At 39.3% G+C, this 21275-nt stretch overlaps 1 protein-coding gene across 1 annotated transcript in view; it reads right to left on the bottom strand.

Annotated features, from left to right (window-relative positions):
• Nucleotides 1–7203: 7203 nt before the first annotated feature.
• Nucleotides 7204–21275, bottom strand: part of LOC134853202 (homeobox protein 5-like) — a 75558-nt gene continuing 61486 nt past the window's right edge. Inside the window, exon 8 of the mRNA XM_063869161.1 lies at nucleotides 7204–7620. Within this exon, the coding sequence (XP_063725231.1) occupies nucleotides 7448–7620 (173 nt within the window). The 3' untranslated portion in view covers nucleotides 7204–7447. The remainder of the gene's footprint in view (nucleotides 7621–21275) is intronic.

Below are 21275 nucleotides of genomic sequence, written 5' to 3'. Positions count from 1 at the left end.
TGAAATAAATAGACAAATTATACATCCACGACGAAATAGAAATTTTCAAACCCCCCGAGTTCATTTTGATATACCCCAATCCCCATCACCAATTACTCCAGAAAACCAAATAGCACATTACCACAAACCTCCACACTTCTTTCACAACGTAGCACCTCAAGTATACGCTCAGATTACTTAGGTTCAACACCAACATCTGAACAAATACGTGAAAATCCCTTTAATCCTCCCAGCCAAACATCACGACTACCATATTTGACAACACACTCATTCACACAAGGTCAACCAAATCTAATAAATGACCCAATAGATTTTTCTACGGATACAACAACATCATCATCACTACCAGAAACATTACCATTACCATCAACACCATCAATAAGCCAGATGTCACCGACGCCTTTCCCCCTAAATTCTCCAAATAACCTCGACGCTAGATATCGAGAACAATCATCAAAGTACGACAGATATACCAAAAAGACAATTGGTTACATCACATTTTATAACCCATACTCAGGATTATCATACACATGTATATTCTAAAAATATTGATATTTCAACAAATCTTTTTTCTAATATTTTCCGATCAGAACACAAATCCTTCTCCTCGCACAGGACCCCAGGACTTATTAGTAACACACTACGATTGTGAAGAAAATGAACAAAAAACACTACACAAATATGCAAAAAATCAAGTATCACAATGCGAAGCAGAAACACAAGCAAGGAAACTACAAATGTAATAGCGACACAGTATTCAAGAGCCCGAGCAACAACAGTCGCAGGACATAATTTTACAGCAACATTTTCCGAAAAGAAAATACATTGTTCACAAGTTTCAGACGGAAATAAAAACCGACTTGACCACGAATCATTCTACCAAAGTAATATAGAACGACTTCTACATCTAAATCCCGATGATTGTAAAAACAAACTACTCAGATTAAATATCACAAGAAATAAAAACACCGACAGAAAACTAGTAAATTTTCAAGTCTTTGCCAATTCTGTACATCAAGCAGAACTTGAAAGATATCAAGGACATATAAAACTAGATGAAAAATACCCATACAACGGCGCACACGGAAGATTAACTTATGACATACACGATAAGCACTGGATACCACACATTGGAATAAATAATCCATCAAACTGCAAAGCAGACACAAAAAATAAAGGATATCAAGAAATAATGTTTTTCGATTGGAAAATACAACACGAAAAAATACAACTCACACGAGATTTATCCGACAACACAATGATCTATGAAGGAATTAGATTATCTTGTAAAAACGATCAAAGTTATTGTGATCCTACAACACGGACACAAGCAACAATTGTTTGGTTTCCCGAAGATACATGCACGACATTTCAAGTAGCGAAAATACACGCTCGAATGATAAAATTTCACGACAAATATTTTATAGAATCAATTCCATACAAACAAGTCCATCCATCACGAAAACAAAGTACTGATTTTAGAAATATCCATAATATAGAAAATAAATAAACACGTTTCCAAATATATCAAGAAACAGAAATCGCATGCAAATACAGAAACCTACTTTACGAAACATAATATTCTGAAATACTAGTTGAATACGAAAAAGGTTTCGACATGATTACTGGAAAAATAAAATTTGACCCTTATGCCACAGGTCAATCTCTTAACGAAGGAACATCATATATACCAAAAATTTTCAAAAAAGCATAGGTCAACCTGGTGGAAAACTAAAGCCACATGACACTCGAAGTACACGTTTACAAGAACTATCGCTAATGAATAACACTTATTTTGGTAATATCCACTATGATATTCAGTTAGACATGAAGTTAGACTACACAATTAGTCGAATTTTTTAAGAAATCTTGCTCTCTGATTTAGGAACACTTCACCAACTTTGCGAATTAGAAAGGACACAAATCCTACAAGCACTCGCACTAGCAGTTTTGAAATTATCCTACGCAGGATACTTATTGTCAGGAAATAAATCAAATTTTCTTTGGAAGGAAATATTTTATGGTTTTATACTTGTACCAAAAAAGTATCACCACTATATGTTTTTGAAGATAAACGCTGCTATAAAGAATCCCTATATTTTATAAAAATAAGGTACATTTTGTTGACACACTTTCAAGACGAACATATTTTTGGGATACCGCAGTCCCATGTGGATCAGAAAATAGCCACAATGTAGTACAATTGAACCCTGATGAAGATAAATTTTATCTTCTTACTCCATACCCTACGTTAATGCAATCACTCAAAAAACTTTCACCCGAAAGCATCAGAGCTATTGCTCGAAATCCAAATATTGATTTACAATCAATTGGAATATATTCAAAATCAGATATCCAACACCACATTAGAACACAACAATTCCAAGAATTATTAACACAAATGGACACTATACAAAGAAAATCAATTGACCAAAATTTACGCAAACTTGCCGAAACCACAGGATTTGCAGATATTTATACACAAGATTACAGCGGATATTTTGAAGACATTAAAGACTATATATATCTAAACGGTGAAAAGTACAGACCACAAGATATTTCACCAATAAATATTTTTAGCTTTGTTACTCTAAAATATGAAATTCTCGATTTTCTAGGATGGCCCTATTACATCTTAAGAAAAATTAACTATCCTATACGCAATGTTTAACTTTATAGGATTTCTTTTTTCACTTTTAAAAGGAAACTATAACACATGCGCTATACACACACAAGTAAATAGACAAGCAAGTGTAGCACGCATACTATTTGCAGGTTTTTTTGGAATTTTTTCTTCATCTATAAACAAAATTCTTCTAGACACACAAATAAAAGAATATAACACAAAAATAGCGACAATACAGAACACGTACGACGAAGAACATAATAATATAGAAGTTACACCTACCGCACCACAGTTGCCACCCCTACCACATAACTATCCATTATCCTTAGTCCCACGTAATTTCCGAAACCTAGGAATAACACATAACCCAAATTTTAGACCAAATATATCACAAAGTCCCATACAGCACATAATGACACATCATTCACAAGATGATAATACATATGAACAAATTATAGAACAACCCCATACCACCGGTTTTCAGTCTCAAAATAATCCTTTTTTTAGCCCACGATGAGCCGACAACTTGAATCCCTACACCGCTCAAATTCCCACCCAACCAACTTCCACACTCCAATCCCAATAAATCCAATTTTTGTTTTCCCACCACCCAATTTCCCAACTATATCATCAAGCACGAATTCGGATACTAACTCAGTTATTTCAATTTTATACTCCATCCCACAACTTAATAACCCTAATATAGAAACCCCTGACGAATTTGCAGACTCGGAACCATCTCCATCCAATAATTTTCAAACCAACTCAATTTTTTCAAAACCCCTTTATAAACAATCCCACCAAATATTTCACTCCCATCCGTTTCCACTCCTTCTTATGCTTCGCAAGTAACCCCAACCTACTCTCCACTTCATTCCGACCGATCATTTAATAATTCTCCAGATACCCCCCAAATTTCCCAGGAACTCGATAATTTTATCACCCTACAACAACAGTTAATACACCCTAACACCCTCACCATACATCAAATTTCATCCACAATAGAATCCTCAAACCCACCTACTCCTACACACTCCTCAGCTTACACTGCATCATTAGCACAATCATCCACATCCACCGAAACATCTAATAGCACTAACCGAGCTTATCGCTTTTTTAAAAGGAAATTCCCGAACCATCATTCCCGACCAAACCAGGAACAGCCTGCGAATATATTAATCATCCACAACACACCAACACGAAAAATTTTCTAGCAATCACCTTACCCTCATTCCCACAATATACATTAAACACACCTAACGACACTAACGACACACGTCGTTTTGTAGATGAACATGTTTTAATGCCCACACTTCATTGGACATCATATTACCATTTTACTAATCCCCTTTGCCTGCCACTATCTAGTACTCATGACTACATATAAAAGAATAAAAATATGCTATGTAGACTCACCGCAACACTAACACCTAGACAATTTACTTATGTAGGATATAAAAAATTACTAAAAACATTCACTGCACCCCGAGCTAACGAATTTACAATAGAATATTACGACCATAATATCATCCGAACTAATCAAGACCAGTTTCTAGATGACAACCGCTTCCTAAAAACCCACAACTAACAGAAAAATTTTGCATCAAAACGTCATATGTATTCACACTTAATATTTTTGATAGAAAATATGATCACATCATTTCTGAAGCACTAAATGATATTCAAGCTTACGAAAGTTTCAAAGACAAATTTCAGTTATTTTCACTAAGCTTTCACTTCCTTGCACCACATGAACGCGATTTGCACAGTTCGCACGACATTATGTTACGCACTAAACAGACTCATACATATACATAGTATCGCTTCATACAAAATCATTTTGATTTACATACTCCATCAAGACAACCACACCATTGTTTTCGGTTTCTTAACTCAAAGTACACTTCACCATTTTTTCTTAATTTGACTTATTGCATCAAGGATACTAACCTCCACGGCATCCTCCGCAATTATGACCCAGTAACACAAATGTATATATTTTGCCCCATCACGAAGACCTTTAACGCCGAAAAATCCAGACCCTTCCTTATCCCACATGAATTTACCCACCCTGTAGAAATCCCAATATTAGAAATCATTCACAATACTAATTATAATCACAAAATATATAATCTCATTCAAAACACACTTTACGAATTTGCAGTAGGCGCTGAAGAACTAAAAACCATTAAAGCACTTCAATTGCTTTGGCCACTGCTCCAAACTAAAAACATCATTCGCATACTAGCAAAATTACTAACAACATCGGACATGATACACGACATCTTCCCTCACGGTTTTTCCCAGACGATTAACAGGTAAGTATAATTTAAAAATATTCTTCACTAATAAATTTAAATTAGTACTAACCATTCTTTATTCATGTTTCTTTTACATTTCTATTCTTCATACCACGATCATCTGCAAATAAAAACAGAAAACAAAAAAATAAAAAATATCTTTGTTAAAATTCTTCTAAACTTCATTAATATCTTGCACAAAATAATATAATAAAAATCATACCAAACGTAGTAAAATATTTTATAAATTGTTTTTCTATGAAGCAGTAAAATTAACTTTAAATTTTCCCAAAAAGGCAGTAAATTTGGAAATCTATGTAATAAATTGATAAAATGAAAATGCAGTACTAACCTTTTGATATTTTCATTCATTCGCACAAGAATTCTATCCAAGCTCGCACAGCTCGCCCAAGAAGAATTGTTTGAAAAATGATTTTAAGTTTCAAGTTTTAACACTCAACAACTCTAACACGCGATAACAAGTTTCAAACTTTCCTTCAACCCGGTTGGAAAGAAATTATATACTAAACCAAACTAACCTACGCAGCTTACTAAACACCACAAATCATAAAATAACACCATGGCTAAGAAAAGAAAACCAACGGTACCCAAACCGGATTAACCCAGTTTAAAACTGGATAACTTATTCTTTTAAAGACTATTATAAAGTCTAAGAAAGAAATAATAAAACACAAAAAAGTCGCAAGACAAACCCATACCAAAAACAATTTGATTTTTGAAAAAAGGACACAACCAAAGAAACATAAGAAAGACCAACATAAACCCAACATAAAACGTTATCACATAACAGGACCTCTCAAATAAACAGCACGAAATCACTCCTGGCCTAACCCACCAGAGAGGACATCCTGAGCATGCTCTATAGTCGGATAACCCACCGCGCTACATTCACGCTTTGTGACCACACTTCTATTTTTAATAAGAGGTACTCAAGGGTGAGTAACTCTTCAAAATAACCGAACTAAAACAAAATGCTTTTCTGAAAACAACTAACTAAATTCATAATTAAAAAACCGAACTAATATAATTTTATAAAATGTAAATCATACCTTACAGTATATAGATCAACACAGAACAGCAAAGACGAACATCCATAGACAAAATGATTCCATCACACTCGAACAAGAATGGCCAACATAACCGATATGCCGTCCACAATCACATTTCAAAGGATTTAGAGTACGTTTTGACTTCGCAGAAAAGGACTTCATTGAACTAGACCAATGACCACCTCGATGTTCAAGTATACGTGCAGATCCGAGTTACGAGGCTTTCCTTCCACGCACGATCTCCACTCCATTCCCAGACGAGGTTGAACACAAAACAAGTTCTCTACATAATACAGAAAAACCCGTCATAGCAAACAATTTTGAAATCAGATTGATTTCATTGGGGAACACAGTCGTTGTCACAAGACGACACAACGATTGATGTTCCTAACTCCAGCGTCCTGGAACTTCTTTAACAACAGGAACTGGATAAGAATATGATGTTCGCCAAATACCAACGTTTGTCATCCATCCTTTGGATTGCAGAAAGATGATTCTAAAAAACTCTGTAAAACCAGAATGGGTGGAACCTGATCTAAACTACATTTTATAATTGGATAAATTGGATATTTTACCACTGTAAAATATTTAATATTAACAAATCATAATCCATCTAAGTAACAACCCACTTATTTGTAAGTGCTGAAGTTACTTGTAATTTCAGCACCAGAGAGATCTGAATTTAACTTAGAAATTAGTTGCCTCTCCAAGAGAACTTCAGCAGTTGCAATAAGCCAGTATACTCTAGATCTATTGAGCCTAGCAGAGACTAGTTAAACACCCTGAGACTAGTAGATATAAGAGTAAGATTAGGATCGGTATTAGACTAAGAAGTTGCACGAATCTATCCGGCCGAAAATAAGATAGCGTGACGAGCAGACGGTGTACCCTATCCGAAATTACTCTAGGAGTTAACCACATAGGTTATAACTCAATAGTGATAATTGCGACAAAGCGCTGTGTGTTTTTGTTCTTCTAAAAGCTGTGCCATCAAAACAAGACTGAGAAACAAATGAAAAGATGTCGACGAAGTTAGACCGAGGATAATAGCGTTTCGGTTAGCGGGAAAAACTCAATAAAACTGTTTCAAAAGCTTCACTGTTTGAGAACAGTTTGAGAACAAAATAATACAGGGCATTCAACAACCAATTCGCTATTTTTGTCTTAAGCTGTTAATCAGATGAATTGAAAAAGTTAACATCTTAATTTGAGACAACCACCATAAACAACTCAACAAAACAATCGTTTAAAATAGTTTTTTTTGGCTAATTGGTGTAAAAAACTAATTGCTTCGGCATCCGCAAGCTTTCTAGGTTTTCCTGAGGTTTCCGAGAAAGAAAGTTGTAATGCGTGTATATGCAATCGATGTCTCGCTTGAATTCCAAGTGTGGCGTGTAGTTGCATGTTTGCTGCATTTACAATTAAACACGCACCCACATCCCCCTTTTGGATCACTCGAGTTTGATCCTCCTCCTTCCCAGACGCCTCTGTCTCTCGTACTTGATCGTCTCCCCCTCCAGACCCACCAGTTCCTGCAGTCTGTGGGTGAAGGGGGGCTGTGCACCTGCCACTGGGTCTATGTAGGACTCACTCTGCATACTCCCCACGCGCACACACTTCACACCTGAACAGGCAGTTGATCAGCAAATCACACTCACAAACAGAGCAAGCAAGCAACTCAGCAAAAACAGCGTAACACACTTCACACCTGAACAGGCAGTTGATCAGCAAATCAGACTCACAAACAGAGCAAGCAAGCAACTCAACAAAAAGAGCGTAACACACTTCACACCTGAACAGGCAGTTGATCAGCAAATCACATTCACAAACAGAGCAAGCAAGCAACTCAACAAAAACAGCGTAACACACTTCACACCTGAACAGGCAGTTGATCAGCAAATCACACTCACAAACAGAGCAAGCAAGCAACTCAACAAAAAGAGCGTAACGCACTTCACACCTGAATAGGCAGTTGATCAGCAAATCACACTCACAAACAGAGCAAGCAAGCAACTCAACAAAAACAGCGTAACACGATTCACACCTGAACAGGCAGTTGATCAGCAAATCACATTCACAAACAGAGCAAGCAAGCAACTCAACAAAAACAGCGTAACACACTTCACACCTGAACAGGCAAACGATCAGCAAATCATACTCACAAACAGAGCAAGCAAGCAACTCAACAAAAACAGCGTAACACACTTCACACCTGAACAGGCAGTTGATCAGCAAATCACATTCACAAACAGAGCAAGCAAGCAACTCAACAAAAACAGCGTAACACACTTCACACCTGAACAGGCAGTTGATCAGCAAATCAGACTCACAAACAGAGCAAGCAAGCAACTCAACAAAAAGAGCGTAACACACTTCACACCTGAACAGGCAGTTGATCAGCAAATCACACTCACAAACAGAGCAAGCAAGCAACTCAACAAAAAGAGCGTAACGCACTTCACACCTGAATAGGCAGTTGATCAGCAAATCACACTCACAAACAGAGCAAGCAAGCAACTCAACAAAAAGAGCGTAACGCACTTCACACCTGAACAGGCAGTTGATCAGCAAATCAGACTCACAAACAGAGCAAGCAAGCAACTCAACAAAAAGAGCGTAACACACTTCACACCTGAACAGGCAGTTGATCAGCAAATCACACTCACAAACAGAGCAAGCAAGCAACTCAACAAAAAGAGCGTAACACACTTCACACCTGAACAGGCAGTTGATCAGCAAATCAGACTCACAAACAGAGCAAGCAAGCAACTCAACAAAAAGAGCGTAACACACTTCACACCTGAACAGGCAGTTGATCAGCAAATCACACTCACAAACAGAGCAAGCAAGCAACTCAACAAAAAGAGCGTAACGCACTTCACACCTGAATAGGCAGTTGATCAGCAAATCACACTCACAAACAGAGCAAGCAAGCAACTCAACAAAAAGAGCGTAACACACTTCACACCTGAACAGGCAGTTGATCAGCAAATCACACTCACAAACAGAGCAAGCAAGCAACTCAACAAAAAGAGCGTAACGCACTTCACACCTGAATAGGCAGTTGATCAGCAAATCACACTCACAAACAGAGCAAGCAAGCAACTCAACAAAAACAGCGTAACACGATTCACACCTGAACAGGCAGTTGATCAGCAAATCACATTCACAAACAGAGCAAGCAAGCAACTCAACAAAAAGAGCGTAACACACTTCACACCTGAACAGGCAGTTGATCAGCAAATCACACTCACAAACAGAGCAAGCAAGCAACTCAACAAAAAGAGCGTAACGCACTTCACACCTGAATAGGCAGTTGATCAGCAAATCACACTCACAAACAGAGCAAGCAAGCAACTCAACAAAAAGAGCGTAACGCACTTCACACCTGAACAGGCAGTTGATCAGCAAATCACATTCACAAACAGAGCAAGCAAGCAACTCAACAAAAACAGCGTAACACACTTCACACCTGAACAGGCAGTTGATCAGCAAATCACACTCACAAACAGAGCAAGCAAGCAACTCAACAAAAAGAGCGTAACGCACTTCACACCTGAATAGGCAGTTGATCAGCAAATCACACTCACAAACAGAGCAAGCAAGCAACTCAACAAAAACAGCGTAACACGATTCACACCTGAACAGGCAGTTGATCAGCAAATCACATTCACAAACAGAGCAAGCAAGCAACTCAACAAAAACAGCGTAACACACTTCACACCTGAACAGGCAAACGATCAGCAAATCATACTCACAAACAGAGCAAGCAAGCAACTCAACAAAAACAGCGTAACACACTTCACACCTGAACAGGCAGTTGATCAGCAAATCACATTCACAAACAGAGCAAGCAAGCAACTCAACAAAAACAGCGTAACACACTTCACAACTGAACAGGCAAACGATCAGCAAATCATACTCACAAACAGAGCAAGCAAGCAACTCAACAAAAACAGCGTAACACACTTCACACCTGAACAGGCAGTTGATCAGCAAATCACATTCACAAACAGAGCAGCAAGCAACTCAACAAAAACAGCGTAACACACTTCACACCTGAACAGGCAAATGATCAGCAAATCACATTCACAAACAGAGCAAGCAAGCAACTCAACAAAAACAGCGTAACACACTTCACACCTGAACAGGCAAACGATCAGCAAATCATACTCACAAACAGAGCAAGCAAGCAACTCAACAAAAACAGCGTAACACACTTCACACCTGAACAGGCAGTTGATCAGCAAATCACATTCACAAACAGAGCAAGCAAGCAACTCAACAAAAACAGCGTAACACACTTCACACCTGAACAGGCAGTTGATCAGCAAATCACACTCACAAACAGAGCAAGCAAGCAACTCAGCAAAAAGAGCGTAAGTCACTTCACACCTGAACAGGCAAATGATCAGCAAATCACATTCACAAACAGAGCAAGCAAGCAACTCAACAAAAACAGCGTAACACACTTCACACCTGAACAGGCAAACGATCAGCAAATCACATTCACAAACAGAGCAAGCAAGCAACTCAACAAAAACAGCGTAACACACTTCACACTTGAACAGGCAGTTGATCAGCAAATCACATTCACAAACAGAGCAAGCAAGCAACTCAACAAAAACAGCGTAACACACTTCACACCTGAACAGGCAGTTGATCAGCAAATCACACTCACAAACAGAGCAAGCAAGCAACTCGTCAAAAAGAGCGTAAGTCACTTCACACCTGAACAGGCAAATGATCAGCAAATCACATTCACAAACAGAGCAAGCAAGCAACTCAACAAAAACAGCGTAACCCACTTCACACCTGAACAGGCAGTTGATCAGCAAATCACACTCACAAACAGAGCAAGCAAGCAACTCAACAAGAACAGCGTAACTCACTTCACACCTGAACAGGCAGTTGATCAGCAAATCACATTCACAAACAGAGCAAGCAAGCAACTCAACAAAAACAGCGTAACACACTTCACACCTGAATAGGCAGTTGATCAGCAAATCACATTCACAAACAGAGCAAGCAAGCAACTCAACAAAAACAGCGTAACACACTTCACACCTGAACAGGCAGTTGATCAGCAAATCACACTCACAAACAGAGCAAGCAAGCAACTCAGCAAAAAGAGCGTAAGTCACTTCACACCTGAACAGGCAAATGATCAGCAAATCACATTCACAAACAGAGCAAGCCAGCAACTCAACAAAAACAGCGTAACACACTTCACACCTGAACAGACAGTTGATCAGCAAATCACACTCACAAACAGAGCAAGCAAGCAACTCAACAAAAACAGCGTAACACACTTCACACCTGAATAGGCAGTTGGTCAGCAAATCACACTCACAAACAGAGCAAGCAAGCAACTCAACAAAAACAGCGTAACTCACTTCACACCTGAACAGGCAGTTGATCAGCAAATCACATTCACAAACAGAGCAAGCAAGCAACTCAACAAAAACAGCGTAACACACTTCACACCTGAATAGGCAGTTGATCAGCAAATCACACTCACAAACAGAGCAAGCAAGCAACTCAGCAAAAAGAGCGTAAGTCACTTCACACCTGAACAGGCAAATGATCAGCAAATCACATTCACAAACAGAGCAAGCAAGCAACTCAACAAAAACAGCGTAACACACTTCACACCTGAACAGGCAAACGATCAGCAAATCACATTCACAAACAGAGCAAGCAAGCAACTCAACAAAAACAGCGTAACACACTTCACACTTGAACAGGCAGTTGATCAGCAAATCACATTCACAAACAGAGCAAGCAAGCAACTCAACAAAAACAGCGTAACACACTTCACACCTGAACAGGCAGTTGATCAGCAAATCACACTCACAAACAGAGCAAGCAAGCAACTCGTCAAAAAGAGCGTAAGTCACTTCACACCTGAACAGGCAAATGATCAGCAAATCACATTCACAAACAGAGCAAGCAAGCAACTCAACAAAAACAGCGTAACCCACTTCACACCTGAACAGGCAGTTGATCAGCAAATCACACTCACAAACAGAGCAAGCAAGCAACTCAACAAGAACAGCGTAACTCACTTCACACCTGAACAGGCAGTTGATCAGCAAATCACATTCACAAACAGAGCAAGCAAGCAACTCAACAAAAACAGCGTAACACACTTCACACCTGAATAGGCAGTTGATCAGCAAATCACATTCACAAACAGAGCAAGCAAGCAACTCAACAAAAACAGCGTAACACACTTCACACCTGAACAGGCAGTTGATCAGCAAATCACACTCACAAACAGAGCAAGCAAGCAACTCAGCAAAAAGAGCGTAAGTCACTTCACACCTGAACAGGCAAATGATCAGCAAATCACATTCACAAACAGAGCAAGCAAGCAACTCAACAAAAACAGCGTAACACACTTCACACCTGAACAGACAGTTGATCAGCAAATCACACTCACAAACAGAGCAAGCAAGCAACTCAACAAAAACAGCGTAACACACTTCACACCTGAATAGGCAGTTGATCAGCAAATCACACTCACAAACAGAGCAAGCAAGCAACTCAACAAAAACAGCGTAACACACTTCACACTTGAACAGGCAGTTGATCAGCAAATCACATTCACAAACAGAGCAGGCAAGCAACTCAACAAAAACAGCGTAACACACTTCACACCTGAACAGGCAGTTGATCAGCAAATCACATTCACAAACAGAGCAAGCAAGCAACTCAACAAAAACAGCGTAACACACTTCACACCTGAACAGGCAGTTGATCAGCAAATCACACTCACAAACAGAGCAAGCAAGGAACTCAACAAAAACAGCGTAACACACTTCACACCTGAATAGGCAGTTGATCAGCAAATCACACTCACAAACAGAGCAAGCAAGCAACTCAACAAAAACAGCGTAACACACTTCACACCTGAACAGGCAGTTGATCAGCAAATCACACTCACAAACAGAGCAAGCAAGCAACTCAACAAAAACAGCGTAACACACTTCACACCTGAACAGGCAGTTGATCAGCAAATCACACTCACAAACAGAGCAAGCAAGCAACTCAACAAAAACAGCGTAACACACTTCACACCTGAACAGGCAGTTGATCAGCAAATCACATTCACAAACAGAGCAAGCAAGCAACTCAACAAAAACAGCGTAACACACTTCACACCTGAACAGGCAGTTGATCAGCAAATCACACTCACAAACAGAGCAAGCAAGCAACTCAACAAAACAGCGTAAAACACTTCACACCTGAATAGGCAGTTGATCTGCAAATCACACTCACAAACAGAGCAAGCAAGCAACTCAACAAAAAGAGCGTAACACACTTCACACCTGAACAGGCAGTTGATCAGCAAATCACACTCACAAACAGAGCAAGCAAGCAACTCAACAAAAAGAGCGTAACACACTTCAAACCTGAACAGGCAGTTGATCATCAAATCACACTCACAAACAGAGCAAGCAAACAACTCAACAAAAACAGCGTAACGCACTTCACACCTGAACAGGCAGTTGATCAACAAATCACATTCGAAAACAGAGCAAGCAAGCAAATCAACAAAAAGAGCGTAACACACTTCACACCTGAACAGGCAGTTGATCAGCAAACCACACTCACAAACAGAGCAAGCAAGCAAATCAACAAAAAGAGCGTAACACACTTCACACCTGAACAGGCAGTTGATCAGCAAACCACACTCGCAAACAGAGCAAGCAAGCAACTCAACAAAAAGAGCGTAACACACTTCACACCTGAACAGGCAGTTGATCAGCAAATCACACTCACAAACAGAGCAAGCAAGCAACTCAACAAAAAGAGCGTAACACACTTCACAACTGAACAGGCAGTTGATCATCAAATCACCGTCACAAACAGAGCAAGCAAACAACTCAACAAAAACAGCGTAACACACTTCACACCTGAACAAGCAGTTGATCTGCAAATCACACTCACAAACAGAACAGAGCAAGCAAGCAACTGAACAAAAAGAGCGTAACACACTTCACACTTGAACAGGCAGTTGATCAGCAAATCACACTCACAAACAGAGCAAGCAAGCAACTCAACAAAAACAGCGTAACACACTTCACACCTGAACAGGCAGTTGATCAGCAAATCACACTCACAAACAGAGCAAGCAAGCAACTCAACAAAAAGAGCGTAACACACTTCACACCTGAACAGGCAGTTGATCAGCAAATCACACTCACAAACAGTGCAAGCAAGCAACTCAACAAAAACAGCGTAACACACTTCACACCTGAACAGGCAGTTGATCAGCAAGTCACACTCACAAACAGAGCAAGCAAGCAACTCAACAAAAAGGGCGTAACACACTTCACACCTGAACAGGCAGTTGATCAGCAAATCATACGCACAAACAGAGCAAGCAAGCAACTCAACAAAAACAGCGTAACACACTTCACACCTGAACAGGCAGTTGATCAGCAAATCACACTCACAAACAGAGCAAGCAAGCAACTCAACAAAAAGAGCGTAACACACTTCACACCTGAACAGGCAGTTGATCAGCAAATCACACTCACAAACAGAGCAAGCAAGCAACTCAACAAAAACAGCGTAACACACTTCACACCTGAACAGGCAGTTGATCAGCAAATCACACTCACAAACAGAGCAAGCAAGCAACTCAACAAAAAGGGCGTAACACGCTTCACACCTGAACAGGCAGTTGATCAGCAAATCACACTCACAAACAGAGCAAGCAAGCAACTCAACAAAAACAGCGTAACGCAATTCACACCTGAACAGGCAGTTGATCAGCAAATCACACTCACAAACAGAGCAAGCAAGCAACTCAACAAAAAGAGCGTAACACACTTCACACCTGAACAAGCAGTTGATCAGCAAATCACACTCACAAACAGAGCAAGCAAGCAACTCAACAAAAAGAGCGTAACACACTTCACACCTGAACAGGCAGTTGATCAGCAAATCACACTCACAAACAGAGTAAGCAAGCAACTCAACAAAAAGAGCGTAACACACTTCACACCTAAACAATGAACAGGCAGTTGATCAGCAAATCACACTCACAAACAGAGCAAGCGAGCAACTCAACAAAAACAGCGTAACACACTTCACACCTGAACAGGCAGTTGATCAGCAAATCACACTCACAGACAGAGCAAGCAAGCAACTCAACAAAAAGAGCGTAACACACTTCACACCTGAACAGGCAGTTGATCAGCAAATCACACTCACAAACAGAGCAAGCAAGCAACTCAACAAAAACAGCGAAAGACACTTCACACCTGAACAGGCAGTTGATCAGCAAATCACACTCACAAACAGAGCAAGCAAGCAACTCAACAAAAAGAGCGTAACACACTTCACAACTGAACAGGCAGTTGATCATCAAATCACACTCACAAACAGAGCAAGCAAACAACTCAACAAAAACAGCGTAACACACTTCACACCTGAACAGGCAAACGATCAGCAAATCATACTCACAAACAGAGCAAGCAAGCAACTCAACAAAAACAGCGTAACACACTTCACACCTGAACAGGCAGTTGATCAGCAAATCACATTCACAAACAGAGCAAGCAAGCAACTCAACAAAAACAGCGTAACACACTTCACACCTGAACAGGCAGTTGATCAGCAAATCACACTCACAAACAGAGCAAGCAAGCAACTCAACAAAAAGAGCGTAACACACTTCACACCTAAACAATGAACAGGCAGTTGATCAGCAAATCACACTCACAAACAGAGCAAGCAAGCAACTCAACAAAAACAGCGTAACCCACTTCACACCTGAACAGGCAGTTGATCAGCAAATCACACTCACAAACAGAGCAAGCAAGCAACTCAACAAAAAGAGCGTAACACACTTCACACTTGAACAGGCAGTTGATCAGCAAATCACACTCACAAACAGAGCAAGCAAGCAACTCAACAAAAACAGCGTAACACACTTCACACCTGAACAGGTAGTTGATCAGCAAATCACACTCACAAACAGAGCAAGCAAGCAACTCAACAAAAACAGCGTAACACAACTCGGGTTCACAAAAAAGTTTATCGCTCAATTTCATTGAAGAAAAAATCTTGTATGAAAATTGCGCAATAAAATATGCTTTTTTCCGATGCAGTCAGATTTTGTAATAAGCTCTGTTTTCGTTTATGGGATTTTGAGTAGAAAAAATGTTGCCATAAATTTATGAATCCAAAAATTGTATAAAAACAGTATACCTAATTATTTATACTATCATTGTGACTGGTGAAACTGTGTATTTTGTGACTTGTGAGCGGATTGCGCAACAAGGACCCTCCCTTTCTTCTTCTTTTATTCTTTAATTCAATTCTCCACAACACCATTTTAACATGCTTAAAGACGACTTGTCTCTGAATTCCAGACTTACAAACACCAAATAGTGCGCCTATCGAAAATAGTTTGGCGTCGTAGTGATGAAATTGTATGATAACATTTTTCCATAAAGGAAAATACAAAAACGTTTCCGAGTTTTGCTTTGAAATTTTGTGTTTTGTCCATAAACACTAACCAAGAGTTTTCAAAACATATGAAAATCCATAATGTAAGCGCTTGTGGTGGATTTGGCATGTAAATTATGACTTCACACAAATCTGTATACAGAAAACGTTACTTTTTGTATATGGCTAGACGGTTTCTACTTTAGTGGTTGAAAGAAGTTGCATATGTTTTTACAGATACAAATTTATCTTAAGATATAAAAAACTACTTTTTGTCCCTACACAAAAACACTTGCATGTGACTTTTGGGTTTGCTGGCTACGTTTTAGAAAAAAAAACAATTTTTGCATGCAAAAACATTTTTTCCGATGAAATGTTCGAGGTCAGAAGTGAGATTGCAATCAAAAAAATTGAAATTTTTGCTCTACCTTAATATTGCGATAAAAAAAGCATGTCACACAGTTTTCATAAAAGAAAGTGAATTAGTTTTCAAATGATTTTTTTTGGTTGCTAAAGTTGCTCTCATGTACTAAAAATTTGTGTTATTTGAGTTTTAAACTAATTCAAGATTGTTTTGAAAAAAGATCTGATTAAAAAATGTTCATTATGCAGTTTCCTTTTATGGTAAATGTTTGATAAGCGTTTATTTCCTAGACTCTGTAAATGAAAACTTATTGTACACGTTTTTATTGGCGGTGTATCGAATAGCATAAAGCTCTACTAGGATAAAAGTTTTAATTTGAAAATGGTAACAAAATTCATTACTGTGACATATTAAAATGATCAGACACAAAAAACATGAAAACCGCAGTTTTTTCTACACATTTCACACTTTGCGTGACAATAAAAGTTCTGTTCAGGCCATTAGAGCTCATGGCAGGGGCGGGCTTACGATTTTTTCGAGGAGGGGGAGCGAGTTTTCAAAAAACGATTCCAAAAATTTCAGGACTTTTTTTTGCTTACATGGTCCAATTTTTTTCTAAGCTCTCTAAAAGCCCACAAATACTCGATTCGCACAAATTTTTCTGCACCGCAGACAAATGTTCGTAGGAATGGGCCAACAAAAGTATTCTTGGGCTTTTTTTAAAAGGTTTGAACCAACAATTGTTCCCCCTCAAAATTAGTATATTTAGCGCCAAAGGCACCTTAAAGAATTTTAGGACAGGTCGGCAAAAAATGGAGGCCTTAAAAAAGCTCCAAAAGAGAAGCCCTTGGATGTTGAGAGGGTCGAGTTCCTGGGGAAGGCATAAAATTCTGATAAGCTCAACTGCTGATTCTTTTTTTTTGGTGGGATACTCGTTACTAGCTACCTGAGGGGTGAATATAGCTAAAGAGATCCATTAAGTTCTCATAAAATCAGTTCTAAGAGTTATAGTTTAAAAGGATTAAAATTGCTGTTTTGGATTTCGAATCTGTTTAGTTCATTACTGGGCAAAAACTTCTCATATTCTTAACCGTTCAATTATTTCAAAAAAGGGCTGCCACTTCAGTACTAGGTACAAAACAAAGGGGGGTTATTAAAAATGTCCTGTATTGCTGAGATCACTTGAAGTTATCAAGTTTACGCTAGCCGATACAATTTCATCTTTTCAAACTTTTTTTCTAGTCGATCATTCTGAAGATTTCACGCTTTGCGCGGCACTAAGTGTTCTGTTCAAGCCATTAGAGCTCATGGCAGGGGCGGATTTAAAGTTTTGCCCAGAAGGGGGAGCGAGTTTTCAAAGCTATTCCAAAAATTTCAGGATTTTTTTGCTAACGTTGTCCAATTTTTTTCCAAGTTCTCTAAAAGCCCATAAATACTCGATTTGGACAAAATTTTCTGCACCGCAGGCAAATGTTTGTAGAAAAAAGACAACTAAACATTTCTTGGGCTTTTTTGAAAGGATTGAAGCTGTTGTGCAGCAAAAGTTGGGAAATGAAAAATCACCAATCCGACTGAATAAAACTAGTGATTTGCAAAGAGTGTAAATTATTTCACGAGTTATAGATAGAAGTCAATTGATTTTTGTAAAAACGCGGTTTTAAATAAGTAAATCAGTTCAATAGTAGAAAGCTGAAATGTCTTTTTTAGGCTTCAACATTCCGCCTCCCTTGAAGTATCTTCAATTTTCAGATCGTTGTTATGTCTGGGTACGACTATCCATTCACAGTGCACGAGACAAAGGAGAGAAAGAGCAGGGCGGAGTCGGGCAGAGCACCACGTCTGCCTCCACATGGCGAGGTGCGAAGGTCCAGTAGGCGGGGCGCTGTCGACCGGGAGGACCTGCAGGGTTTCTTCGATGCAGTGACCAGAGGAGATCTGGGTTTCACTCCGATTCCTGTAAAGTCGTTGGATGAGATCCAGTCTTCAAGGAAGGAAGCTGCAATCGTGGATAGGGCAGTTCTGCGGTTTCCGAAAGCTGAGACTGTGAGTAGCATTTATTCCATTGTATCATAGTAGTAGAGTATAGCGGGTGTGCATCAATTGTTTGTTTTGTTTTAGAAGCAACTTAGAGGTCTTAAACGTATCAGTGACCTCAACGTAGAAGGGTCATTGTTCACTGGCTGGGAGGTTGGAGTTAACTGTCGAGAGACTCCTAGTGTGACAGCTAAGGGTGTTATTGGCGTCATGTCTGGAGGTCAGACCAGATGGCCAAAGCAGGTCTTTTCTTCTCTTCTCCAAGGTATTTTTGTAGAGTCCTCGTCCTTCCGGACTTTCCATCAAGACTTGGAGGAGGAAGATGATGCTGTTTTGTGTCTTCTGGGGGGCCGAAAGTTGTGGCTGATGACATCTGAAGTTAATCTCTCTGGTGAACTTGAGCGCCTGGCCGGTAGCAATGATTCGGAGATGGGGTTCACTGATGCTGCTAAGTATCTGAGGAACCTTGGTCCTCGGCAGAAGAAACTGATCCACTATGGTGTTCTTGAGGAGGGGAAAAGTTTGTATCTTCCATATGCGTGGTGCCATGCAGTTCTGACTATCTGCGACGAAGATAGGGTCTGCTGTATGTACTATGCGGAGATGCAAACTAGACTTTCCTTGATAGCATCTGCGTGGAAGCGCTGCCAGCAACACTGCAGGGTCAACAAGCGAAGAGGACCAGATGACAGCGAATGACTGTTCAACGGTAAATATGTTAACAGTTATTCAATAAATGAACTAAATGTGACTGCACCATAAGTAAGGAGTATACAAGTGAAGTATTAACGGTACGAGTCATGAGCGAAAGTTTGTGTACTTAGAAAAAACATTTTATGCGAATTAATGGTTGTAAATCATTACAATACGACATCTTTGAATATAATTTAAAGGCAAATATAACAATTTAACAGTTGACGTGATCAGAGAGCCTATTGTTACATTCAAGACAGTAGTGTAGGCGTATCCTAGCTGTTTTCAGACAATAATTTTATTTTGGGTCATGAGGGTACAACCTCATACGAATTTTAATGCACGATTTAGCACAAAAATTGATGAAAATTTACATCATTTTCGACTTTTATGAACATACAACATTGGGAATTTACATGAAAGTGGTCAATATGAACGATTCAGACCATAATGCATTGCATAGGGGGTAATTTAGGTTCCTACTCTCAAAAGGGTCATGGGGGTACTACTTCTTAAAATTTGAAAACTGCACATTTTTGATATTTTTCGATTTTTTTAGCACTATAAAGTTCTTGTTTTAAATGAACTGCACATTGGATATGACTTGGTTGCTATACTGGTAGCTTCCGCAGCTTCGCGACTGGGCGTACGTATTCACCAGTTGTGGTCTTCACTTTTACCACTCGAACAATTGAGTCATTTCCAGGATAAACTTCTATGATTCGTCCAGTTTTCCATTCTAGCGGTCGTTCATTGTCTTCGGCAAGTAGGACTAGGTTGCCAACTTTAAATTCTGGGCCATCCGTGAACCATTTCTTCCGTATTTGTAGCGTTATGAGATAATCCCTTTTCCAAACTTTCCAGAAATCCTTGATCATATTCTGTAAAAGTCGATATCGTACATTGGTTGAAACTTGGATGTCCGCAGAGGGAAGAGTTAGCAATGACTCCCCTATCAAAAAATGAGCGGGTGTCAGCGGAGTTGGGTCGTTAGGATCACTTGACATTGGATACAATGGTCGTGAATTTAAGACAGCTTCAATTTGATTGAGAATTGTAAGAAATTCTTCAAAACTGAGACGTTGCAGTCCTATAACTTTTCGCATATGTCTCTTCATACTTTTTACAGCTGCTTCCCAGAGTCCTCCGAAGTGAGGAGCACGAGGAGGGATGGTGACCCATTCAGTTCCTTGGCTATTGACGAAACTAACAACTGATTTGTCCGTTCCATTTTTGTCGAGCAGTTCCTTGATTTTGATCAGATCATTTCGAGCCCCGATAAAATTGCTTCCATTGTCACTTAAGATCTTCTCAGGTTTGCCACGGCGTGCAGTAAATCGTTTCAATGAAAGGATGCATGCTTCTTTGGTTAGACGAGTAACCATTTCCAAATGGATAGCTTTTGTCGCGAGACAAACAAAGACGGCAACATAAATTTTTGAGACCTCTGCTTCCTTAATTTCAAAGGGACCAGCAAAGTCTATTCCACATTGAGCAAATGGTTTTGCGGGTGTTATTCTTTCTGTAGGAAGATCAGCCATGAATTGAGAAGTAGGTTGCTGACTAAATCGGACACATCTCATGCATCTTCTAATGAACTGTCGAACTAGATCACGGCCTCCGATTATCCAAAATTCCTCTCTCATTGTGTTCAGTACTAATTGCCCCCCGCCATGAAGAGTATCTTCATGATATTTGCGTATAAGTAGGGATACTAAATC

Source organism: Symsagittifera roscoffensis, chromosome 8, assembly GCF_963678635.1.
Source record: "Symsagittifera roscoffensis chromosome 8, txSymRosc1.1, whole genome shotgun sequence".
NCBI classification, from domain to species: domain Eukaryota; kingdom Metazoa; phylum Xenacoelomorpha; order Acoela; family Convolutidae; genus Symsagittifera; species Symsagittifera roscoffensis.
This window is presented reverse-complemented; position numbering and strand designations above follow the sequence as displayed.